The sequence below is a fragment of the Gopherus flavomarginatus genome, chromosome 1 (genome assembly GCF_025201925.1).
Source record: "Gopherus flavomarginatus isolate rGopFla2 chromosome 1, rGopFla2.mat.asm, whole genome shotgun sequence".
NCBI classification, from domain to species: Eukaryota; Metazoa; Chordata; order Testudines; family Testudinidae; genus Gopherus; species Gopherus flavomarginatus.
The window spans coordinates 59,765,548-59,793,061 of record NC_066617.1 but is presented as its reverse complement, the minus strand read 5'-3'; the positions used below and the strand labels follow the sequence as shown (position 1 = coordinate 59,793,061).

General features: G+C 44.5%; 1 protein-coding gene across 6 annotated transcripts in view; it reads right to left on the bottom strand.

Moving 5' to 3' along the window:
• TMEM117 (transmembrane protein 117) overlaps nucleotides 1-27,514 on the bottom strand; it is a 393,879-nt gene that overhangs the window by 33,689 nt on the left and 332,676 nt on the right. The window contains exon 7 of one of the 6 annotated variants that reach the window (XM_050936255.1): nucleotides 7,745-7,796. The exons of the other annotated variants lie outside the window; for them this stretch is intronic. Coding sequence (XP_050792212.1) covers nucleotides 7,745-7,796 — 52 coding nt within the window. The remainder of the gene's footprint in view (nucleotides 1-7,744; nucleotides 7,797-27,514) is intronic. 6 annotated transcript variants of the gene reach the window in all.

The window sequence follows — 27,514 nt, the reverse complement described above, 5'->3', positions numbered from 1 at the left end:
TAATAAAGAAACACTCAAAAATACTTGCTTAAATGAAGCTTCTAAAGCATCAAAGGTGCAACACAAAACATAGCATGTAAGCAGATCTACTCTGCCTTCTAGGGCTCGACGGCTGTTGTCTGAAACACCGCTATTGCTAAGTATGTAAATCCACTCAGAACTGTGGGGATCAATACACTTACTGCAGTGTTTTAAAATGAATAAGTGAAAAATTGCTTTCACATTCCTGCAGACACAATTCATTTTTTGTAGAGGCTAATCCAGTTTTCGTAGCTGAATACCTGTACCTTAGCTGTGAAGCATAGAATGCATCAAAGGAATAAGAACCACACAAATTGTAACAAACAGAACTGCAGTTTTAAAGAATTAATACCGTGTAATAGGAGTCCATAAGTATAATAGGTAAAGCAATTTAGAGCCATTTCTACAGGTTATTACTAGAGCAATGTGTTATTTAGGAATTAAAAATACAAGGCCAGGGGTCTGTGTCAGCATGACTAATGTGACAGACATTGGCCAATTGCTGTGACTTGGTCTGAAAATTATTGCACAAGTTTCTGCAAATTAAAGTTCAAACTCTGAGTTATTACAAATATAATTTGTCTGCATTGTGTGAAGGGAACTAATATATTAGTTTGTTACTCGCATTCAAGTTCTGGATCCTGGTTCGGGATCTTTCTTTCTTTCTTTTCCATTTTTAGTATTGCCCTTTCAGTTTGTTTTGAGTATCCCTTAAATGACTCAAAACAGGAAGGAAACAAAACAGAATTTAATAATAATTAATAGATAATGGGTCTGATCATCCCTTTGCAATTTGCATATGGGAATCATTCCACTGACTTCAATGGGCTTGGATCAGGCCCAGGAAGGGAACATTCCGGGTATGTCTATGATGCAGCCAAGGGTGTAATTTCCAGCTCTGGCAGATGTACCCATACTAGCATGCTAAAAAGAGCAGTGTAGCTGTGGCTACACAGACTAGCCACTCAAATACTATCTCACCCATCCCTCTGGGTATGTATTTGGGTGACTAGCCTGAGCCACTGCCCATGCTGCCATGGTCCTACTGCTACTTTTAGCTTGGGAAGCACTGACACATCTATGTAAATCATACTTCCCAGCTGGAGTGTAGACACACCCTCGGAGTGTGGGCTTGGCGGGGAATGAGAGGTGTCAGTTGTCTCAAGCACACTTTCCACACTAGAGCATAGCCACAGCAGATGCCCATCGTCCCCAAAGGGAAGCCACTCAGAAGTTTATGCACCCTGAAGCTGTATTAGCTGTTGAGTGGCACCCCTTCAGTGCAATGCATGTCCCTTTAAATTGGGGCTGTTTCCCACAGCAGAAGTCTTTTCACTATGGCTCTACAGTGAACTGAGGGAGAGGTGCAAGAGGCCAGGCACACAGTGTGGATCCTTGGAGCTTGGTGGCTGACCCTCTGGCTTCTTCCAGGGTACAAATTTAGAAGAAATTCACGGAATTTTCCTTTCCCATTTGGTAATCTGGGCCAATATAAACACAATTTAATTAGAAATATGACTTAAAATAGCTTATTTATATGGACTTCAAATGGTCAGACAGAGAAACACACAGAACAAAGTTCTATGCAGCAGGCAGAATCTTACTGTCTCCTCTTAAAATGTTCGGTTTTTTTCTGCCAATTTTTCCTCTGCATCTCCTCTCTAACTTCCCAAATTAGTTTTCTTGCAGTTAGTATCTGCTGCCAATAAGATTCACCTTGTGTGCTTAACCTCCTTGATTCACATGGTGAATCAAATCACCAAGATAATCTCACTCAGGTCTCTTTTTTATACGTTTTTTAGCTAACTATTTAGGAGGCCTGCAGGAATATTTCCTGTTCTGGCAACTTATACAATTCGAAGCTACACTGTCTTGCACCCATGTCAAAAGGCTTCACTGTTTATCATGAATTCTCACTCCAGCTAAATTTTTGGACAATTTGGATCCTCCTTCTGAGTTGAATTACCTGGATAGTAAAAATAGGTAGCCAGATAGGAGTGCTAGTTTTGCATGGGTGCAATTTTTCACAAGCAATTAATTGCACCTTTTTTTTTTTTACTTTATTGGGACTTGATATACTAAAAGGACCACGTTCTAATCTGAAATTTAATTTTACATAGTATTTAACCAATTGCTTCTTCCCTAATGATTTTACAATCTGAATACATTGTTCTATCTCCCAAATTCAGAATCAGATTCTCAGTACTTTCCTGTGCTAGCAATAACAATCTTATTGAGAATACTAGAAATTTATCCAGTAAATAATTAGATTTGACAGATGCTAGTGTGCCACCATCTAATCCCCCACGAAGACTCCCATACAGAATAAACACAATATATGCATATATTTGCTTTGGGACACTTTGTGCAAATTTACTGACCAGAAAAAGCTGAAAAACGTAAACTTACATTTAAGTTCAATCTTAATTACAACTGACCCATTTTATTTCAAAATGTGTTTGCAACTCCATCTCCTCCAATTTAAAGAAAATTGAAAACGCCATTGACATAATTATCAATTTTCTTCATTTAATTAAGGCCAGATTTTTGGTAAACAAACAAAAAATCCAATAACCATGTTGATGATGTTTTCAATTATGTTTCTGATTAATAAATCAGGAAAAAAAATGGAAAAAGTCATGAATTTTTTCCCCATACACCACCAACAAATTCCAACAAAATTGGTAACTTTTCACAAAGTAAAATTGTATTTTAAAAAGGTTATTTTTGACCCCAAAAAACCCCAATAACAACAACAAAAAATGTCACGTGAAAAATTTCAATCTGTCCTAGTATGGATATGCTCTGTTATTCCTGCGTTAAAGGTGGGTCTTAGAGGAATTAAGGAAACTAAAAAAGGAGAGTGTAAAGAAAAGCATAAAGCTATTGCTACAGGAATGACTATGCAAATGAAATTATGGAACATTTGTATGGATATGACTATCCTAGTTCTTGGGTTAAGCCTCTGAGCATGTCCAGTGTTAAACACTTCAAAAGAATTGAACATACTCAGCATTGTCAGCATGGCTCTATTAGGAGCCATTCTATCAGGGAGTGGGAGTGGAAAATGAAGCCAGAGGTTGTCCCAGAATAGCTCACAGTGAGAGGAGCCTCATCCCTGAAGATCCCCTAAATTCAGCAAGTGATGAGGGCATATAGCTTTCAAAATGCACAGTCTCCCCACTCTAATGGCTCCCAACCAGATTTGGAAATGCCAGGAAAATTCTGTAAGGAGAACCACAGAGATTTCCTCCTTTCTTGACTCCTGGGTAATATGGATTCAAGTACAATAAAAGGGAGATGCAACAGACTATTTACATGATACCAAAAATAGAATTTTGACATTATAATTTCTAATAGCTGTAGAGTGGCAAGAGGGGAGTAATTTATGTAACCTACGTCAGAAAGATACTGAGATACCATTGTGACAGGTGCCACATAAAATAGATAGATCTTCTAGTACATAGAGTTTCATTATAGTTAAGTAAGTAGGGCTGGTACTGCTGCCTATTATTAAGGTTGCCTGACACATCCTTTATAAGACCCTGCTTTCAGTACTTTATAACTTTGCCAGACTTTAACCATTTGGACTGAAATTTTCCATGTCAGCTGTCTGCCTCAGGCTGAATGTTGTTGGAAAATTTTAGCCTAAACAATTCAGCCATTTCTGAGAATGAGTCTAGGAATAAATACATTGTTTTGTCCATGTAAAAAAAAAAGAGAAGTTTTATTGCCCTCCTTGCTTTGGAGCAGGGATTTGAAATTTGGCAAGGGGGTGGCCTTTGTGTCAGGAATGTGCCTTTTTCCAGCCCTGCAAAAATCCACCCAAATGCAGCCAAGTTATAAGCCTTTGAAAAATTGCACTTCACACATGCTCGCTAGAGACTTGATAGAGTTAGTCAGCTACAAATCTTCAAAGATGCTTTCCTCACTGAGCATGCCTGAGCCTCTCACAGCTTCTAATGTGGATAAGACAGTGCATGCCCCATCCCTACAGAATGACTGAAAAAGCTCCAGCCAAGGACTACAGGGGTATAGAAGGAATTTTCCTGTAATTGCTGCTCATGGTGGGGTTGGGACCAGGCACCAGGAGTAAGAGCAAGGAGTCTGTCTCTCCTGTGCTTGTAATGACAACACCCCCCACCCCCACCCCCAAATCCCTTACTGGTACCCAGGCAGCATGGAGGAGGAAGCCATTTGATTCAAATGAAAAGCAGACAGAAGCTGGAGCAGGGAAAGGAGGAGAATGGGACAAGGAGACTGGTGAGACTGAGCCTGGAGGGAGGAAAGGAAGTGTGACTGGGAACTGGAGGTGGGGGAAGGTAGGCAGGGACAGGCAGGAAGGGAGACTGAAACTTGATGGAAAAGGAGACTGGAATTATGAACCAATGGGGCGGATATGGGGGGATGGAGGGAAGGAGAGCGATATCTGACAAGGAGCTGGCATTTGGGGAGAGAACTGGAACAGGCTGAGCAAAGACAAGGAGCCAGAGCCGGAATGGACAGGGAGGAAGCGACTGAGATTGGATGAGAAGACTAGGAACCAGCAGAAGGGGAGAGAGAGATCAGACAGAGCCAGGAGTGGGGAATTGCAACTGGCTGAGCAAGAACACTGGGTGTGCGGAACAGACTGGACAGCAACCTCAGAAGGGGTGACTAGGCCTGACTAGGCAAAAAGAATGGGACTGAGATGAGAAGTCTGAGGGAGTGGAGACTGGGACTGGGCAGGCAAGGAGAATGGGATGTGAAAGAGGGAGGCATGAGGAAGAGACAGGATTGGGACAGGGAGAGATTGGGGCATAAAGCTCAAGCTTAGGGGAAAAGGGTAGATGAGTCTGCGCCCACTAGAACACACATTTCTCCAAAACTTGGAATGGAACCCAAGATTCCTGAGTCTCAGTATTCCTCTGCTGTCAGGAAATATCTGAATGTGTCTCATTCCCCTCTAGTGCTCATCCACCCAGAGGAGGACAACAAACTACGGCTTTCAGTTACTCCATTAGCTCAAGCAGCAGAGGTCTGTACAAGGATTTATAGGTTTCAACCCAGCGCATGACCCATGTGGGTGTCAATATAATACCATGTGATTAAATTTCTGTATTTTCAGTTTGCATTTTAAAAAGCCAGTGTAATTACACACAAAAAGCTACGTTAGAAGAATATAATTAAGGCTAAAAGTCAAGCATTGAAAATACAGGAAATGCCAGCCTTAATGTTGCCTGTGACACCTTCACTTGGCCCCCTTGTGCGTATGCATTATGATACAGTTTTTAGTTACATAGTCACACACTATTTTTTCCATAGGACACCTTCCTCATTCAGAGCACTTGGTGGACCAACTCTGGGGGTGAATCAAGTAAAGGAGACTGCTATCTATACGACCAATGCTTCCTACAGAAATTGGAAGGCATGTGGTGAATGAGTCAGGGAATTGCAGGAAAAGAAAGGAGGTTCTCATGGTTAAACAGTTGAATGCAACCTTGGAGAACTGGATTCTATCCTGGCCTCTACCACAGAGTTCCTATGCAATGCTAGGCAAGTCACTTAAACCAAAATATTCACAGGTGGTTAATAGCTCTGTGTTCCTCATTTTGTGGGTGCCTAAGTTTAGATCCCGGGGACTGATTTGTAGAAGTGCTGAACACTCTCAGAAGTCAAAGGGAGTTGTGCTTGAATGCATTGTCATGCTAGGGTAATAGTGAGGTTCAGTGAAACTCACTGAAGCTGGTGGGCATAACCACCACCCTTCATTTAGGATAAATGTAAGAAACATCAAGTTCCTTTATGGGACCAGCTAGCTGAAGCAATAGGAGCTACCATCCAAAACACAAGATGCACATGGCAAGGCCTGAATAGAAGCTAAATTATGTGGCCCAAGAGATTTCCCTGGGGACTGATATAGCAAACACAGAGGTTAGGGCTTTGATTGTGGAGCTCTGTGTGTTTGTGCATGAGAGAGAACCAGCAAAAACACACAGAAGGATGCAGAACAGGAGCAAAGAAGCCCAGACACACGTAGAGAAACACCAGCATAACCCTTGAAGTGGTGGCTGAAAGAGGTTTGGAACTGTGAGCAAGGAAACGGTCTCCTAGTGTTTGATTTCTGTTGTGTTCAGGGAAACAAGACTTAACATTCTTTGTAAACAAACAGGGTTGCATCAAAAAATACCTGACTCCATCACCAGTTTCTCCCCCTAACAAAAGCAGCCCACTTGGCCCTAAAAACTGGCTAAAATTGGGTTAAAAAAAGATATCAATACAAAGTACTGTGTCCTCGGAAAAAATCATGTCCTATGTGTCTCAAATGGGGCATCCAAAATTAGTGGATACTTCTGACCTTAATTTCTCTGTGCCTCAGCTCCTTCTATGTAAAATGGGGGTAATGATAGCCCCTCCCATCACAGGGGTTCTGTGAAGATAAATTCAGGAATGTTTATGATGCTCTCAAATACTACAGTGATGAGGGCTATAGAAAATCCCATGAGGAAATTAATAATTCTGTATTCAGAGCAGGATTTGAATGGTGTGCAGTAAATAAGGCATGGGGCTGCACACTGAACAGTGAGAATACTACAAAATCTTGACTAGCTGCTCATTAATCAAGCACTGTCCATCTGGTGCACTGAAAAAATATGTGATCCTGTAATTAAAGATTGTATCGTAATTAAGACCCTATTTGAATCGCAGGATGATTGTCCAAAAATTGAGGCTGAGTTGTGGACAAGCCATGTAAAATTGTGGAAAAGTAATAATGGACCTTTTTACTTGCAGTAATAAGGTCCTTATTACTTCTTGGTGATTTTCCGCTGCCGGCTGCCCAGGGCTCCCATAGTTCGCACTGCGCACAGCATGGCTTTTGCTGTCAAAATTGCAGTGGATGCCTAATATTGTGGGATCCACAATATAGTGAATTAAGTAGGGCCTTAATCATAATGTATATGCACAAGGGGGCTTTATTATGGTTGCATAGGTAACCTTATTTCTGTCTTTTCATAACTTCTGAGCGCTTGAGTTTGAAACCCCAATTCTGTTCTGTTAAAATAATTACACACAAAAAACCCTATGTTAAGTTTGCTTAAATGATCAAGTGTTCATTTCTGAGGTTAGTCTTGTTTGTGCAATGCTTTTCATTAGCTTATCCTCTGTATTTGGAACTCTTTGTCTAGCTATGCAAATCTTTGCAAACTGACCTTGATGAATAGTAGGAGTTTGTATAATTTAGATTAGTTCAGTAATTGTTTGGACCAGATGCCAGAAACATCCCCAGGAGTATTTAACATTCACACAGAAGACATAGTTGTTTGTTCACAATTTAAGGTCAGGACAAAGTAATTTCTTGGAGCCAAGAGAACATTCTGCTGATCTTGCCTTGGAAGTAGCTAGCTAGACATAAACAACAACTAACTGATACAGAAGAGAATGGGCTGATTCCAGAATTCCATTGGATGCTGAGTTTGGCACCTTAGAGTAACATGTATATATATTAGAACCAAAGCCAAGTGGGAATAAAAATGTTCCTATGATTTCAGACATGACAATCTTCCCTTTTACTTCCCTTAATATTGGCTGCGTGAGAAGATTGCTGTAGTTGTTGCTGCTGCTATCTTTTGTTTTGCAACCTATTCTAAAGTAAGGTGCATTCTGTGAATTGCATTTGCTGCTGTTCAGGATTGTTTGCTTTGAGTGCCTAGTTCTGAAAATGGAAGTAAATTTAATTTCTAACCTTGATGTGTACTGCATATTGTAGCCAAGCAGGAGAGAATACCGGAGAGAATCTAAAAAAGAACCATCCAAGAAGGATTATAAGATTATATTCTTAAATCTATAACAAGATAGATGTAAGAAGAAATTTCCATTATTTTTTCATTTACATCTATAGTCACTAGAATAAAACATTTGGACACACATTTAATTCCTCAGACCACACCTGATGTAGGTAATAGCGTAATAAAAGAACTCGTTAAGAATTTGCATATATGTGGTTGAACATACACTCAGTGAACCTATAAATGTGTGAGTGCTAGGGAAACAAATATAGTTTTCTACCACCTTCCCTCCCCACCCTGCCCACAAGTCCTGTGGCCAACCAGGAGCTGCTTCAGCCCTGGCATTACTTAGAGCTGGTCTCCTAGCTTACCTAAGTTGCACTGGTATGTAATGGCCTTTTGAGGCTGTTGTACTGAGAAACTGCTGGATCATAGAATGTACCAGCCACTCTGCATCCTGCCTCTGTCATGCTCTCTCTGTTGGTGGAGTGAGCCACCTATGCTACTTTCACCAGCTAAGGATTCCCTACACTGGCTCCAATGGGAACAGAGTAAGGTCAGCATTGAGCCCTTTTGAAAATCTTACCCTAGAAATCCATATCTCTCTTGATCAGCTGAAACCAGTTCTGCTGCTGCTGCTGCTGCCAGCTATTGGAGATCCTCTTGTAGCAGGTGTCATAGAATTGCTTTCAAATCCAAGAGTTCACCAGCTCTGCCAAGGATGGAATTCTCACGGACTAACTAGGCACTTACAGGATAAAATAAATTCACTGCTTCTATCTAATGGACTACAAGAAGACTTATACAGTACTTTCAGTGGCTGCTGAGGAAATGCCAATGAGATACTGCATAGAAGCTACACCAGTAGAATCGGCGTTTTGGAGAGGGCTTTGAGATATGCCACTTCCTCAATATAAACTGTAGTCTGAATTTACTTAGCACTCTTCATATTATTTCAAAGACAGTGACAGTGTGCTCTTGCTCCATAGCACATCACTCAATGTTGGATTCCTTCAGAGCTCTAGGGACACTAAAAACAATGTTGTAATTGTACTGACAGGGTAATCTATTTAGCTGAGAGAAGGTGGAGAATGGGTTAATTATTTGAGACCGGATGAGACATAAGAAGGTTCCAAACTGACTGCAGTCAGCAACAGAGGCTGTTTGGAAAATTGTGTACTTGTTATAAGCATGTTGTCTTAGCTACTTCACTGCTCCAGTGGGAAAAACAGATTCACACTGTGTCATGCAGTGCTCATCCCCTGTCTAGCTGTCGGATCTGTTAAGTGTTATGCTGGGGAATCCATTTTCTGTAATAAGTATTACAAGACAGCCTGGCAAACACAGTCAGATACTAGGAAATACAGAAACTTTAAAATCTTTTTAGTTTCTGACCTATGGGAGACTGGAGATCTTGCTCAATGAAAACTTCAGCTATATTGTCCTTGCCCACAGAGACCTGACTCCAAATGCAACATAGTTGAGTAATTAAATACTAGTTTGAAGCAAGAAAATACTACAACTATCACTTCAAATTGCTTTGTAACACTGGGAAAAAATAATTTCCCTATCTCTGTACAGTGCGAGAATTATCTATTAATGGCCACAGTAAAGTCTAACTATAACAGATGCTAAAATACCTAATACACTCATTATGCCAGGACATTCAGTGATTAACTATGCACATCCCTTTTGTTATGCAAAAGAATGCAGCAGCTTTATTGTAAATTACAGGAACGCAAAGGCAATAAAAATAAGCAAGTCTTTCAGTTAATGTACTACGTCAAACTTTCTAAGGAAATATAAACTGCCATTTAATAAGCTTTGCAGAAATTATGCATTCAGACTGAGAACATAGTGCATATGTTATCCTGCTGTTACTAGTCTACACAATCAGCCTAACAGGGAACAAGTTGTTTCAGACCCTCTTATTTACTGTGTTCAATATTATTGCTAAGTGTATCTGCATGCCCAAATATTATCCCTTCAGTCAGTGAGTCCTGTAAAACCCAGCACTCTATATAGCTCTATTACAAATATGAATAGAAACAGAATAACCCTAAGGTAATATTAAGGGTCTGACTTCATCTGACAAAGGCAAATTAGAACCTTCCTTCTGTTTTTCATCCACAAAGTTGTTCTTAGCTACTTCAAGATTCTACAACTTAAAAACAGTTGAATCAATTAAAAACTCATGACACTAAGATGAGAAATTGTGTAACAAGTTTCAGTCTGGAGTAGATTTTCTTGGTCAAAAGATATAGTTCTGAATGTTGCTACAGATAGGCAAAATGCTCATAGCCTCTTAACTACTGTCATGTTAACATGTGCCACAGCAGTAAAAACAAAACACAAAGCAATCATCATACATACATCACATAACAATGAAGTCTATCAGACAGTGACTATAGCAGATGGATAATCACTACAAGGGCTTTGCTTTGTATTAGAGCTGCAATTAGAGCTGTGAAAAAACAGAAAAAAAATTGCAAAGAATTTAGGCCTTTTCTTGTTCCTGGAATTTTGCTTTTCTGTGAATTTTAGCAATAATGGTGGTTTGAGCAGTGCATGAACCATGCTATGTCCACTTTTGCAGAGCTGCTCAATAATGTGATGCAAACACTAGGCCTGTAATAATGACATCAGCACAACAGATACAAGGTAAAAGGGTAAGACTGTGGCCAATGGTAAGTCAACTGTGATTAATATTTCATTGTTGTTGTTGTTATTACTGTTATTATTTTATTATTATTATTTATTATTTACTTGAATTGTGGAATGATTGTCAAATATTTGCAGCTGAGTTGTGGACAAGACATGGAAAATTGTAGAAAAGTAATAATGGACCTCTATTAATTGCGATACTTTGGGAAAGCCAGGGAAGAAAAATTTGCCGGAACAATATACACATTCAAGTATTATGTTGCGCCTCCTAATTTTTGTAAACCATTTTGCTGCAACTATATTACAGTCATTAATGCATGGGGCTGACAGCACAAGCCCCAGACACTATCAGCTCAGATAAATGAAGTTCTTCTGTACTAATGGGGAAAAACATGTGTGTTGCAAACCTCAAAATGTATGCAAAATAATGGACTGTACAAAGGAAGCTAATTAAAATCAAAACTGTGGTGGAAGCCTAATATTGCGGGATCTGCAATTTCCTCAATACCACACATTAAATGGGGCCTTACTTATATATACTTTTATATTACAGTATTATATAGAGGCCCCTAATAAGATTGGGACTCTATTACATTAGATGCTGTACCTAGTAAGAGACAGTCCCTTGTTGAAGAGCTTACAGGCTAAATAGACAAGACACAAAAAGAGTGGGAGAAAGGAAGTATTACCAGATGGGGAACTGTGACATGTAGATTAAGAGCTAAATCCTCAGCTGCTGTAAATTGAAGCTCAGTGGACATATACCTCTTTATCAAACTGAGGATATGGCCTCCATACTTTCCTCAAGGTTACAGAGGCAGTCTGGTGGTGCCATGAATTGAATCTGTGTCACCTGAGACTCAATTCAGTGTTTTAACCAAAAGCCCAACCATCCTCTGTTAATGCAGAAGGAGAACCAGACTTCAAAAAAGACGGTTACTCACCTTTGTAAGTGTTGTTCTTCGAGATGTGTTGCTCACATCCATTCCAGGTAGGTGTGCGCGCCGCGCGTGCACGTTCGTCGGAAACTTTTTACCCTAGCAACTCCAGTGGGCCGGCAGGTCGCCCCCTGGAGTGGCGCCGCCATGGCGCTCGATATATACCCCTGCCGGCCCACCCGCTCCTCAGTTCCTTCTTGCCGGCTACTCCGACAGTGGGGAAGGAGGGCGGGTGTGGAATGGATGTGAGCAACACATCTCGAAGAACAACAGTTACAAAGGTGAGTAACCGTCTTTTCTTCTTCGAGTGATTGCTCACATCCATTCCAGGTAGGTGAATCCCAAGCCATACCTAGGCGGTGGGGTCGGAGTGAGAAGTCGCGGCATGGAGCACTGCAGATCCGAAGGCCGCATCCTCTCTTGACTGCTGGACCAGGGCGTAGTGGGAAGCGAAGGTGTGGACCGATGACCAGGTCACTGCCCGACAGATTTCCTGGATGGGCACACGGGCGAGGAAAGCCAGCGACGACGCCTGCGCCCTGGTAGAATGCGCAGTCACACGGCCCGTAGGAACATGGGCCAGCTCATAGCAGGTCCTGATACAGGACGTTACCCATGAGGATAACCTCTGCGAGGAGATAGGAAGCCCCTTCATGCGGTCCGCTACTGCCATGAAAAGTTGGGGGGATTTGCGGAACGGTTTGGTCCTCTCCACATAGAACGCGAGAGCCCTACGGACGTCAAGCGAGTGGAGCTGTTGCTCCCTGCCTGAAGAGTGAGGTTTCGGGAAAAAAACCGGGAGGAATATCTCTTGGTTGATGTGGAAGGTCGAGACCACCTTGGGGAGAAAGGCAGGGTGTGGCCTCAGCTGCACCTTATCTTTGTGGAAGACTGTATACGGGGGGTCTACCACGAGAGCCCGGAGTTCTGGCACCCGCCTAGCTGAGGTGATAGCTACTAGAAAAGCAGTCTTCCAAGAGAGATAGAGTAGGGAGCAAGTAGCTAACGGCTCAAAGGGGGGCCCCATGAGCCGAGATAACACCAGGTTAAGATCCCAGGTTGGAGCAGGGAGACGGACGTTAGGGTATAAACGTTCCAGCCCCTTCAGGAATCTAGTCACCGTCGGGTGAGAAAAAACGGAGCGGCCATCCCCACCCGGGTGAAAGGTGGAGATAGCTGCCAGGTGGACCCGCAAAGACGATATCGCCAGGCCCTGTTGTTTGAGGGACCAAACATAGTCTAAGATATTGGCCACCGAAACTTCCATAGGGCAGAGACCTTTCTCCACGCACCAACAGGAGAAACGCTTCCACTTGGCCGAGTATGTCGCTCTAGTGGAAGGCTTCCTGCTGCCCAAAAGTACCTCCCGTACCGGGGTGGAGCAGCGCAGTTCAGAACCGGTCAGCCACACAGGAACCATGCCGCTAGGTGCAGCGACTGCAGGTCCGGGTGACAGAGAGTCCCGTGTTCCTGGGTAATCAGGTCCGAGTGAAGGGGCAGGGGAACTGGGTCGGCTATGGCCAGGTCCAGCAGCATGGGGTACCAATGTTGCCTGGGCCACGCCGGGGCTACCATGATCACGCGAGCCCTGTCCCTGCGCACCTTCAGAAGGACCCTGTGGACCAGTGGGAACGGGGGAAAGGCGTAGTACAAGTGGGTCGTCCACGGAATAAGGAAGGCATCCGCTATAGACCCGGGCTCCCTGCCCTGAAAGGAGCAGAACGCCTGGCACTTCTTGTTCCCCCCGGACGCGAAGAGGTCCACACGGGGATAACCCCACCTCTGGAAAATTGAGAGGGCGACGTCCGGGCGAAGGGACCACTCGTGTGACAGGAAGGATCTGCTCAGGCGATCCGCCAGCGTGTTCCGTATCCGGGGAGGAAGGAAGCCGTGAGGTGAATGGAGTGGGCTACACAAAAGTCTCAGAGTCGCATCGCCTCGTGACATAGGGGAGAGGATCTGGTGCCGCCCTGCTTGTTGATATAGTACATGGTCGTCGTGTTGTCGGTAAACACCGCGACACAACGACCTCGAAGCTGGTGACAGAACGTTTGACAAGCAAGGCGGACCGCTCTCAACTCCCGCATGTTGATGTGCAGCTTCACCTCCTGCGGGGACCACAGGCCCTGTGTTCTCAGGGTTCCCAGGTGGGCCCCCCAGCCGAGATCTGAGGCATCCGTTGTTAGGGACACCGAAGGCTGAGGTGGGTGGAAAGGGAGCCCCGCACACACTAGGGACTGGTCTAGCCACCAGCTGAGAGAATCTAACACCCCCTGGGGGATTGTGATCAGCATGTCTAGTGGTTGCCTTGCCGACCGGTAATGTGCGATGAGCCACAACTGGAGGGGCCTCATGCAGAGCCGAGCGTAACCGGTCACAAATGTGCATGCTGCCATGTGGCCTAACAGGGTTAGACATGTCCGTATTGATGTCAAGGGGGCTGCCCGCAATCGCTGAACGATCGCCGACAATGCCTGGAACCTCGGTAACGGCAGAAGAGCCCTGGCCACGGTGGAGTCCAGGACGGCCCCGATGAACTCCACCCTCTGCGTGGGGAGCAGGGTGGACTTGTCTATGTTGATCATGAGGCCCAAGGTAGCAAACAGGCCGGTGATCTTGCGGACGTGGCTGCAAACCTGTAGCTCCGACGTGCCCCGAATTAACCAATCGTCTAGGTAAGGGAACACGTGGATACGACTGCGCCGGAGATGTGCCACAACGACTGCCATGCATTTTGTAAGTACCCTCGGGGCCGTAGAAAGGCCAAATGGGAGGACTGCAAATTGATAGTGAAGGCGGCCCACCACGAATCGAAGGAAACGTCTGTGGTGTGGCCAAATGGCAATGTGAAAATAAGCGTCCTGCATGTCGAGGGCGGCGTACCAGTCTCCCGGATCCAGGGATGGGATAATGGTCCCCAGGGATACCATGCGGAACTTCAACTTCACTAGGTATTTGTTGAGTTCTCGCAGGTCGAGGATAGGCCTGAGGCCTCCCTTGGCCTTGGGGATCAGAAAGTAGCGGGAATAAAACCCCTTGCCTTTCTCGTTTTCTGGAACCGCCTCTATAGCTCCTTTGTTGAGGAGCGTCTGTACCTCCTGTCGAAGGAATTGCTCATGAGAGGGGTCACTGAAGAGGGACGAGGAAGGGGGGCGGGAAGGAGGAAACGATATAAACTGCAGGTGGTATCCCGTCTGCACCGTGCGCAAGACCCAGCGGTCCGATGTTATTTGGGTCCACGTCGGGAGGAAAAACGAAAGGCGGTTGGAAAACGGGGGGGAAGGATCCGTGGGGGAAACTGTTACTGCGCCCTCAGGCGCACCTTCAAAACGAAGGCTTGGGTCCAGGCGGGGGCTTAGAGGAGCTTTGATTCTGCCCCCCCTGGTTCCCCGAATGCCTACGCCTTCCATTCCTGCCACGGCGCCTATTGAGGTCCTGCCGTTGGCGGAACTGGGGGTATGGCCTGCGCTGCTGTTGCTGCTGTGGCCGGAAGGGTCTGCGCTGCGTTCCCGGCGTGTGCATCCCGAGGGAGCGCATAATGACCCGATTGTCTTTGAGACTCTTAAGTCTGGGGTCTGTCTTTTCTGAAAACAGGCCCTGGCCTTCGAACGGGAGGTGGATGGTATATTGGAGCTCTGGTGGAAGGCCAGAGACCTGAAGCCAGGAGATACGGCGCATCGTTACCCCCGAGGCGAGGGTGCGGGCAGCCGAGTCTGCAGCGTCCAAAGAAGCTTGCAACGAGGTTCGTGCAACCTTCTTGCCCTCGTCCAGAATGGCCGCAAATTCTTGGCGGGCCTCCTGTGGCAGCAGCTCTTTGAATTTGTCCGCTGCCACCCACGAGTTAAAAGCGTATCTGCTGAGCAGGGCTTGTTGGTTTGAAACCCTGAGCTGAAGGGCCCCAGCTGAGTAGACCTTGCGGCCAAGGAGGTCCATACGTCTGGCCTCCTTGGATTTGGGGGCTGGAGCTTTCTGCCCATGACGCTCCCTCTCGTTCACCGACTGCACCACCAGGGAACACGGTGTCGGGTGGACGTGGAGGTACTCATAGCCCTTGGAGGGGGCCATGTACTTCCTCTCGACGCCCCTCGCCGTAGGGGGGATGGAGGCCGGTGACTGCCAGATTGTATTGGCGTTGGCCTGGATCGTCCTAATGAAGGGTAGGGCGACCCTGGTGGGAGCATCAGACGAGAGGATGGTGACGATAGGGTCCTCGATCTCAGAGACCTCCTCGGCTTGCAGGCTCAGATTCTGAGCTACTCGCCTAAGGAGGTCTTGGTGCGCCCTGAGATCCAGCGGAGGAGGGCTACTGGAGGAGGTGCCAGCCACCGCTTCATCAGGGGAGGAGGATGAGGAGACCCCCGGCAAGAAAGTGTCCAGTGGGGGGTCCCCCTCAGCCCTCGCCTCTGTCTCAGGAGCAAGAGCAGGGTCTTGCTGCTTGGATCCTTCCTCTCCGGGGAGGGAGGGGGGCGAGACAACGAAGCCTCCGGCACTCTGTGCTCCGTCGTTGCAGGCCTAGCAGGAAGCTGTTGGGGGCCCTGGGCTTGATGGTATGCCCAAGGGGTCCAAAACCCCCACTGCTGCGGACCTTGGTCCTGTTGCAGAGGGTCTTGAAACAATGCCGCCTGCCTGTCGGTGCCCAGCGCATACACGCTGTCTGCTTGAGAAGACACCGACGGCTGCCTAGAAGGCCATGGCGGGGCCGACCCCGGCTGGTAAGGGTCTGCGCGGGTCGGCACCGAAGATCTTCTCGGTGCCGGGGATCGGTACAGGGAGTCATAGCGGTGCTGGGATCGGGACCGGGTTCTGTCTCGGTGCCGGGATCTGGAACGGTACCGGCCGCTGATTCGGTGCTGGGATCGGGACCGGGACCTGCCACCGACGCGGTGCCGGGAGGTCGACCGGGACCGGGACCTGCCACCAGCTCGGTGCCGGGAGGTCGACCTGCTCGGCGAGTGACGGCGAGACTGGCTCCTAGAGTCACGGTGCCGGTATCGACGGCTGGAGTCAGACCGCGACCGTCTGGAGGTCGATCGGTGCCGCAAGTGCGACCGGTACCACCGAGGGGAGCGGTGCCGGGACTGCGAGCGGCGGTGGGATCTCGAGCGACCGTGGCGTCGGGACCTGGATCGCGAGCGCGAGTCCCGAGACGGTGCCATCATCATGGGCTTGCCTCTAGATGCGACCCGCACCGGAGGTACCGGGGGTGGCAGCTGAGTAGACTCAGTTAGGGCGATAAGGTCCCGTGCCGAGGCGAAGGTCTCCGGAGTGGATGGGACCAATAGCTCAACCCCAGATCTTATGGGGGAGCTTGGCGGCACCGGACTCGACGGACCCACCGGGCCCGGAGTCGATGGTGCCGGTGGTGCCGCGGCTGATGTCGATGCCGGGCGCTCCAATCGGGTCTGCCTGGCTGGAGTAGCAGACGCTGACGGTCTCGCCTCTGCACCCGGTGCCGGGGAAGGTCGGTGCCGGGGAGTCTTCCCGGTGCCGGTGCGATCCGGTGCCGGCGCCGAGATCACGGCCTGTGAAGCTGCCGGGTCAAGTGCCGCCTCCATGAGGAGAGTCCTGAGTCTTTGGTCTCTCTCCTTCTTTGTCCTGGGCTTAAAAGCCATGCAGATGCGGCACTTGTCCGACCTGTGCGATTCCCCCAGGCACTTCAGACACGCGTCGTGGGGGTCGCTGGTTGGCATAGGCTTTTTACAGGCCGCACACTGCTTAAAGCCCGGCGAACCAGGCATGAGCCCGGTGCCGGGTGCCGGGAAGGGCTACAGCCCAGACCGGCGAACAACTATCTACAATACTATTTACACCTAATTACTTAACTAACTACACTTAACGATCTAACTAACAACTGTAACAATAACGGTAGTTAACAAGGAGAGCTAGGGACGTGGAGGACAGCTATGCCGCGCTCCACAGTTCCAACGACCGACACGGCGGTAAGAAGGAACTGAGGAGCGGGTGGGCCGGCAGGGGTATATATCGAGCGCCATGGCGGCGCCACTCTAGGGGGTGACCTGCCGGCCCACTGGAGTTGCTAGGGTAAAAAGTTTCCGACGAACGTGCACGCGCGGCGCGCACACCTACCTGAAATGGATGTGAGCAATCACTCGAAGAAGAACACAATTATTTCTGCAGCTCCTGTTTTACAAAACACCAGGCATAAAATGAGAGTTTGCTCAACAAACTAGTCAATCACAAAATGAAAATGTTGCCCCCCCCTCCAGTGCCACAACAAGGGCGAGGTGAGTGAGGCACCTGCCTCGGGTGCGCAAAGCTGAGAGGCACAGAAAAAGATGACATCAGTACGTTTGTCTGTCATCGAGTTCTAGTATTCACAGTGAGCACATGCTAATTATATATTAGGACTTCTCAGATCCGCTTAAGACCCACCAAACGGTGAGTGCCTTTGTTTATCATTCTTTATTTCTTATGGAGATCACAGACTGGGAATCCGTGATCTCTATAATATTTTGTTTAATGTTGAGATGAAGTTAATACATTTATTTATGTATTTTTAATTTTTATTCCAGTCCCTGCATTATCAATAGTATGAATTCTAAACATCCGACTGGGGCAGAGTACCGTAAATGACGAAAACATGCTACAGTAGAAAATGAAAAAATGTCAATGACAATGGGGAAATGGCTAGTGAAAAATGCATCAAATGATGGGAACACACCAATAGCTGACGTCTCTGATGTCATAAGTTTGGCACTGCTATCTAATAGTAACAATGAGAATTATACAACCTCAGAAATTATTGTTGCTATCGACCAGCAATTGGATCATGAGGTTACAACTTCACCTTCAGTATCGATTACTGAAAATGATGAGACTCTCAATACCTTCGATATCATGACTAAAGCTAATGTGAACGGCTGTGATTGGCAACATAAATCCTCTGCAAGGCAAATAATTGAAATCAATTTTAACGATCCACCATCTTGGCCCTGTATAAATGATAAAATAAGATGCCACCTTATTGAACATGGACCTGACTAGGGAAAATCTGCAGATTTCCATGAATCAACATTGGAAGATGGAAGAAAATTTTCAGGAGACTGTTTTTTTAAAAAGCTTTTTAATGGTGGAACCGTAGAGTGTAATTGGATTATTTACTTGGAAACCAGTACGTCCATTTTTTGTTTTCCATGCATGTTATTTGATCAGCGCTTTACCAAACCTAATATTGCAAATCAGAAAGTAGGATATAATGATTGGAAAAATTTAAACTGTGTTGTGGAACATGAAAATTCAACTAATCATCGTGAAAATTTCTGTAAATGAAAATCCTTACAAAAGAGATTACTAAGCAGAGAATGTGTCGATGATGCACTACAAAAAGCTATTGAAATTGATAAACAAAAATGGAGAAAAATTCTAAAAATAATTCTTGATGCCGTGATGTTTTGCACCAAAACAATTTACCACATAGAGGATCATGTAGCAGTATAGAAAACCCTAATTTGGGAATATTTCTTAATCTATTGGAATTTATAAGTCATTATGATGTTCAACTAAAACAGAACATTGTAACTCACAAAAAAGGTTCAGTGAGTTATTTTTCACCGGTTATACAAAATGAATTTATTGGCTTACAAGCAAACCAAACTCGTAATGAAATTATATCCAAAATAAAAAAAGATAAATATTATTCTATCCTTCTGGACTGCACATCAGACATATCTTATCAAGAGCAAATGTCCCAGATTGTGAGGTATGTGAGAATCAATAATGGAATTGTATCTATAGAAGAAAGTTTCATAAACTTCATTGAAACCAAAGAAAAAATGGGAAGTGGATTAGCCAAAGAAATAATAAAGAAGCTCAAAAATGATGGGCTTGATCTTCAAAATGTGAGAGGCCAAGGCTATGATAATGGCGCAAATATGTCAGGTGTGTACAAAGGCGTTAAAGCTGTCATTTAGCAAAAAAATAGATTAGCAAATGTTGTACCATGTTCAGCCCACTGTCTAAATTTAGTTGGAGTACATGCAGCTTCCATAAATTCTACTATGGTTTCATTCTTTGCCACTGTACAAAAGTTATACACATTTTTTTCTCATTCAACCAGTCACTGGGATATTTTAATGGGTATGTTAAAAGTATAACTAAAAGGTCATGCTGATACTAGGTGGTCATCAAGAGCTAATGCAATTGAAGCCTTAAATTTGCAGATTACTGAAGTGAGCAAGGCTCTAAAAAATGTTGCTGTTGCATTGAAATGTCCAGAAGCCATATCAACAGCTAATAGCCTTCTTAAAAAAATTATGAATTTTTTGCACGTTATCTATACGGCGCAATATCCTAACTCTTATTGACAAAGTGAATAAAGCCCTACAAGCAAAAGGTGTCACTGTTTTTCAGGCTTGTAAAATGAGCAACGGATTACAAAATATTTTACAAGAGAGGCATGAAAGCGATAACGATATGGTCAATATTTTTATAGATTGTAAAAAAAAATGGCTGAAAATATAGAAATACCAGCAGAATTTATTGAATCCAGAAAGCGAAAAGTAAAAAAGCAGCAACTTAATGAGTGTGCAGACCATCTTCTAATTTATCAGCTGAACAATCTTTCAAAGTACAAATAAAAACCATATTTGACACCATAATAGTTGAGTTAAATTGGAGATATGAAACTTTAAATGAGATATCTTCTGATTTCGACTTTCTTTCGGGTGATTCGCTTGCTAAAATGGACACTACTAATCTTCAAAAAGCAGCAGTGGATTTAAGTCTCAAATATGACAGCGATTTGAATGCTTCAGAAATTTCGTCAGAGATTCAGAGTTTTAAACATCAGGCGTTAGTGTTGTTTCCAAACGTTTCATGTGCAACTAGTTTGGACCTTCTTCAGTTAATTCATGAATATAATTTGGCCAAATCTTATCCAAATTTAGAAATTTCATTAAGAATATTTCTCTGCTTGACAGTAACCACTGCTTCTTGCGAAAGAAGCTTCAGTAAGCTTAAATTAATTAAAAACTACCTTCAAGCAACCATGGGTCAGGAGAGATTAACAAATATGTCCATCTTGTCAATAGAACATGAAGTAGCGAATAATATTAATTTTGATGTAATTATCAATGAATTTGCCTCATTAAAAGTGCAAAAAGTACAATTTTGAAAAATAATCGCTAATCATATCTGATATTGTTCTACAGCTAAAGTTTATTTGCAATTATTTAAATAGTATGTTACATGCACTATGATGCACACCTTATATGTATTAGTTGATTTTGTATGCAGAACTTATGATTAAAATAAATAAACGTTCTATTATCATTATTATTCTTGTTATTTACATATTTTTCTTTTTTTTACAAAGTAACTACTATTAAATTATATGGCGGGGAGGAAGGCGCAATTTTATATTATTGCCTCGGGTGCAAAAATAGCTAGTTATGGCTCTGCCCCCACCCAAATCACAGAGCACTCATTAAAAAGGCAGAAGAAATAAAGTGTGATGTGGGAGAAAATATACACTCTTTTTTTCCAGAGAACGATTGATTTCTTATCACTCTTTTATCCCAAAAAACTGCAAGCATTGAGAAAACAAAGGGTAGTTTAGGTGGTAAAATCTGCTTTATTGGGCGAGAAATAAGGTGCTACAGTCATATTCAAAAGGTGCCCTGGAATTTTCTACAGGCATCTAAGTGATGGAAAATATTCCACACTCAACTTTGATAAAATATTTGCTGGTATGGAAAATTTCACACAAAAATGCTAGGGTTTCTCCCCACCCTCATAGAGAGACCAAGAGTCCACCAGGGTCATTTTTTGTGTTTTGGATTTTGCTATGAACAAACTCACAATCCATTTTGATCAATTTCATGATCATTGGATTTTAAAAAACAGGGTCATGGGCGGGGGGTCACAAGGCTCTTATTTCTGTGCTGCTGCCTTCAGAGCCGGGCAGCTGGAGGGCAGCTGCTGGCTGGATGCCCAGCTCTGAGAGAACTGTCACCACCAGCAGTAGCGTAGAAGTAAGAGTGGCAATACCATGCCACCCTCACTTCTGCGCTGATGCTGGTGGCAGCACTGCCTTCAGAGCTGGACTCTCAACCAGCAGCTGTGGAGCTTTCTGCAGCCGAGGAAGGTTCCCGGAGATGGGTTTGACCCAGCCTCGGGAGCAGCTCATGCAGATGAAGAGGAAGTCCTATTCTTGTCCAGTCCATCTGGGACTAGCAGCTGGAGCCCAGTGCACAGTTGGAGCCCCCAGCTGGGGTGTCCTCAGCTCTGCCCCTATTCAGCTTCAGATCCAGTGCTTGGTAGTTAAAGGGGCTTTGTCCTGGCTGTGTGTGGAGGAGTTGACCACAGCACCCCCTGACCATGGGGCCTTGGGTGGTTGCCGACCTGTAAGGCCAGCCCTGCCCCTCCACCAAAAAAAATTGACGACCCCCCACATACCATGCCACCCTCACTTCTGCGCTGCTACTGGAGACGATGCTGCCTTTGGAGCTGGGCTCCCAGCCAGCAGCCACTTCTCTCTGGCCCCCCAACTCTGTGAAATCTGGTCTACCCTACAATATAGATTTCACAGGGGAGTTCAGATTTCACGGTTGGTGGCACATTTTTCACAGCAGTGAATTTGGTCGGTCCCTATGACTATTTCACATCATTCCAGTTGCAATATTAAATTCATCCCCAAACAGGAGTTTCTATTCAGATTCCATGCATAATAAAAGTAATGAATTTTATTTTAATTCATTTCCAAATACAAAATTAATTCTTAATATGAAAAAGGAAACTCAGAAGACTAGCACTCTCAGTATGAGAGGCACAACTCTACTATATTTCGTGGCAAAACCTACAAAGCAAGGATTATGGATGGGAAGCTGGAGATAAAAGACAAAGTCGTGAGCTATACAAAGAAACAGGGGCATGGAAATCTCTTATTTCCATGCTTGCTGGCAAGGAACTGACCTGACCTATTCTGACAATCAGACTAGGCACCAATGGGATTCAGAGGGGCTGTTCAAGGAGAAAAGCTAAAGAATTAGCCACTTCTTAGAGCAACCCTCTACAGATACATCACCTCTCTTTTCCCATTGCTCTGGCCACAGAATATGTCAGTGTGGGGGAGGTGGTGGCATGAGGACCATGCACTGGTTGTTCTGAGTTCTCACACTTCTCTCTCCACTAGGCAAGTGGTATCTTCACTCCATGGAACCTGAAATCCATTCCTGAACTGTCAGCTAGGGAATCATTGTTGGGAGCCACACCGGCCCATTTAGTCCATCTGGATGAGTGACAGACAGGAAAGAATCTGTTAATAAGAACATACAAATGGCCATACTGGATCAGACCAAAGGTCCATCTAGCCCACCATCCTGTCTTCCGACAGTGGCCAATGCCAGGTGTACCAGAGGGCATGAACAGAACAGGTAATCATCAAGTGATCCATTCCCTGTTCCACTGACTTTAGCTGTAGGCAGATTTACAGGAAGGCTCACAGAAAACATCCATGGAAGCCTTATGGAAGTGCCTCTGAGGAGACATGAGAGAGGAATTCAAGAAGCATTTCAGTCTACACAGCTCTCCCACTCCATAGAGTTCCACACCATGAAACCAGAGAGGGCCAGGACTTGGCCCAGAGGGAGAAAACTGTAAGGGAAAATGAACAAAATGCTTTAGCACTGAGAAATGTAATACAGATGCAAATGCAAATAAAAGCAGCAAAGATGGCAGATATAGAAAAGACAGCAATTGCAGGATAGGCCAGAAAGATCAGTGCCTGAGCCAATGGCAGGAACTGTAGTGATATCACTAAAGGCATTGGGAGCATTACTAATATGTTTCTGAAATTGTGTTTATGAATGAGCTTGAGTTGACCACTGTGACCAAGTTGGGTTATAAGGCAAGAGGAGTTGATGCTTCCTAGGCATTTCAGTATTCAGAGATCCTATATGCTGGAGAGAGACACAGTCCTGTGGAATCATCCTTTATTATAAGGGATTACAGGCAAAAATTGTGAACCGTTAGCTGAATACAACCCATCTTCAAAAGACATGATAAAACTTTAAACAATGTTATGTTGCAGATGCTTTTAAAAACTGCCAGTGAAAGGCAATATACTTTGAGCTAGAGAGAGTCCTTCATTTAACCAGTGAAAGAAATAGCTTAGTATTTACTGCTCCTACCCATAAAATATTGCCACATGATTGTGCCCAGGTACACAAGTGAGCAGGGGTGGCTCTAGCTTTGTTGCCGCCCCAAGCACAGCAGGCAGGCTGCCTTTGGGGGTGGGTCTGTGGGATGTCTGCCGGTCCTGCAGCTTCGGTGTACCCGCCACCAAATTGCCGCCGAATCCACGGGACCGGTGGACCTCCTGCAGGCAAGCTGCCAAAGGCTACCTGACTGCCACCCTCACAAGGACCAGCAGGGCGCCTCCCCCAGCTTGCCGCCCCAGGCACGCACTTGGAGCACTGGTGCCTGGAGCCACCACTGCAAGTGAGAGACTTGGACCTGCTGTCATATTTTTGTTAAACATACAGTCCCATTTATCTTGACTCCTCTAGAATAACACCCACTGAACACCTGTCATTCTATCTAAATCTCCCTCCTGAGAAACAGTAACAAATAAAAAAATTAAGTAACAGTGTCTCACATACAGAATGCCTGAATGTCAGAAAGGTTCCAAAATGGCTGCCAACTTCATAGTATAGCTGCCTCTCCATGGGTTTGGCTAGTGTTTGCTCATTTTCCTGTGCTTTCAAATGTTACAAAACCCAATAAAAGCATGATGGAAACTACTGTGACATTCATACACTCACTTTAGAAGTTTTCACAGTGAATCGGAGGTTTTTAAAAGCACATTTGCTGAAACCAAATCCAAACAAACAACATGCCAATTGGGAAAGGAACATATTAAAAACTAGACAACAAAAGGGAGAGCTTTTTCTTGAGTTCTTCAGTCAAACTTTGGAAACTGCCTCAGGAACAAACTGTGCATGGACATTTTCTTCTGTTGCTTGTCAGGAAATGGGGAAACATGTACACCGTTCCTGAACTAAATGTACAACTGTGAGGATACTGTTCTCAAAGGAATGCATAATTGAAGTTATTTTGTTTTGTACTTCCAGCTCTGTCTATTAACCACAAAATCATATCTTCAATATGTTTCAAAAAACTATACTTATGGGGCCTGATTCTCCTCTCACGTACACAAATGTACATCTGGATTCTCCTCTCATTTACATCAATTGTAAATTAATTTCACCAGCCTGCACTGGTACAGCAGTGTAAAATCAGAGTAAGGGAAGGGAAAATCAGACTGGTAAGGATATGTAGATTTTTCTAAAGTATTGGGAAGAATGTAAATCTTGTACATTCATTGGAGCAGATTCTAATCTAAGTAACCAGTACATTGGTGTAAACCCATATTGACTCAAATTAAATAGAGTTGCTTCTGGTTTATACAGATGTAAATGAAATCAGAATCTTGTTAATTTGTCTATATAATACATGACATAATTAAAACATTCATAATGCCAGAGTTGGGAAATGTCTAAATTAACTATTTTCTTTGGTAGGGAAACAGATGAAGAGGCTGGGGAAAATACTTATAGGAAAATGATAAGTATTAAATTTTTTTCTATCTACCAAAATTCTACTCTCCACATTAATATTTAAGTATGAGTTAGCATGAGAATTATTCCTCCTAAAATTTTATGTAGAATGAAAGGGGTACAGTATAAGTGCTTTGAATAATAAAACAGATTGTTGAAAGGAAGAAATGTGACTATTATTCTCTGTAAAGTGCATGCAAACGCATTAACTCATCTGTGGGGCACAAGTATATTCATTAATAATATTGGGTTTACAGGTAATTGAGAAATGCCTGCATTAACTACTTTCTTCAGCAGAGAGACAAATTAAGAGACTTGGGAAAGGATATACAGGAGAATAGAAAATATTAAAATCTTTGCTATTTACCTTTTAATCTCCATATTAACAGAGAGCCAGCACCTGTGATGAAGAAGACTGCAAACTATCTGACCTATCTGATCATATTTCCTCTCAAGTGATACAGTGGGCCAAACTCTGCTTGATTTATTTATAAAAAGAGTCTCATTTGATTTCAGTGGGATTACTTGAGTAAGTGATCATAGACACATAGATTCCAAAACCAGAAAGAACCAGTCTGATCATCTAGTCTGACCTCCTGTCTAACACAGGCCATAGAACTTCCTAAAAAAGTGTCTAGAGCAGATCTTTCATAAAAACACTAAATCTTGATTTAAAAATTGCCAGTGACGGAGAATCTACCAGGAGCCGTTGGTAAATTGTTTCAATGGTTAATCCCTCTTTGTCAAAAATTCATGCTTTATTTCCAGTCTGAATTTGTCTAGCTTCAACATCCAGCCATTCGATTATGCTCTATCTTTCTCTGCTAGATTGAAGAGCCCATTATTAAATATTTGTTCCCTAGGCAGTTACTTATAGACTGTGATCAACTGACCCCTTAGCCTTTTCTTTGTTAGACTAAAGAGATTGATCTCTTTGAGTCTACCGCCGTAAAGCATATTTTATAAACCTTTTTCATTTTTGTGGCTTTTCTCTGAACCCTCCCCAATTTATCAACATCCTTCTTGAATTGTGGACGCCAGAACTGGGGGACAAAGTATTCCAGCAGCAGTTGCATCAGTGCCAAATATAGAGGCCAAATAACCTCTCTATTTATACTTGAGATTTTTCTGTTTATGCATCCCAGGGTCTCATCATCTCTTTTGGCCACAGTGTCACACCAGAAATTCATGTTCAGCTGATTATCCACCATGACCCCCAAATCTTTTTTCAGAATCACTGCTTCCCAGAACCGTGTCCTCCATCCTGTAAGTATGGCCCACATTCTTTGTTCTCAGATGTATACGTTTACATTTAGTCACCTTAAAATCCATATTATTTGCTTGAGCCCAGTTTACCAAGTATTCTAGATCGTTCTGAATCAATGACCTGTCCTCTTCATAATTTACAATTCCCCCAATTTTTGTGACATCTGCAAACTTTATCGGTGATAATTGTAAGTTTTCTTCAAGGACATTGATAAAAATGTTAAATAGTATAGGGCTGATAACCGCTCTTGGAGAGATCCCATTAGAAATACATCTACTCAATGACAATTCCCTGTTTACAATTACGTTTTGAGACTTATCAGTTAGCCAGCTTTTAAACCATTTAATGTATGCCATTTTTTTTTATAATGCCATGTGGTACCATGTAAAAGCCTTACAGAGCTCTAAGTATAGTATCTTTATCTACCAAACTTGTAATCTCATCAATTTGGGACAGTACCTCAGATTCGCAAAAAGAACAGGATTACTTGTGGCACCTTAGAGACTAACAAATTTATTTTAGCATAAGCTTTTGTGCGCTTTCGTGTAGGAGAGGAATTGTCGTAGGGCTTTCGTGTAGGCTGTGGGATTGTTTCCCTCTAATGCTCTCCTGACCCCACACTTTCATCCTCCTTGCAGATGGGCGGACTCACTCCTGCGGCGCCTCCTGCTGGTGACTCCTGGGAATTAGCTCATTCCAGCTCCGGAGCACCCTCTGCAGGCCGGTGATCCACCTGTCCTCTCACCCACGTGTCCCTCCCTGGGCCTGGTGCCCTTTTACCTGGGGTGCCCCCCCCTGGCAGTACTCGCTCAGTCTTAGGGTCTCCCCTCCCTGGGGAAGCCCCACCCACTATCCCCACCTTGCCTCAGTATATGGCTACTGCCAGTCATTGTCTAGCCCCACACCCTGGGCCAGACTGCAGTATCAGCCTACTCATCATTGGCAAGGCTGGATTTGGACCTGCTGCCTTGGCCTACACCTGGGCTGCCCTCTGCAACCCCCAGTACCTGTTAGCCCAATGCTAGGCTGCAGCCTGGGGCTTTCCAGGCTGGAGCTCCCCAGCTCCTCTGCCTGTCCCCAGCCCTGCTCCACTCAAGTACTTTGTCTCTAGCTCCCTTCTCACTCTACAGCTAGAGAGTTACTCTCTGCTCCTGGCTTCCCTGGCCTTCTTATAAGGGCCTGTTGTTCAGTTTGGGGTGTGGCCCCAGCTGCAACCACTTCCCCCAATCAGCCCAGCCTAAAAGCTGCTTTCTCCAGCCACAGCCCCCTCCCAGGGCTGTA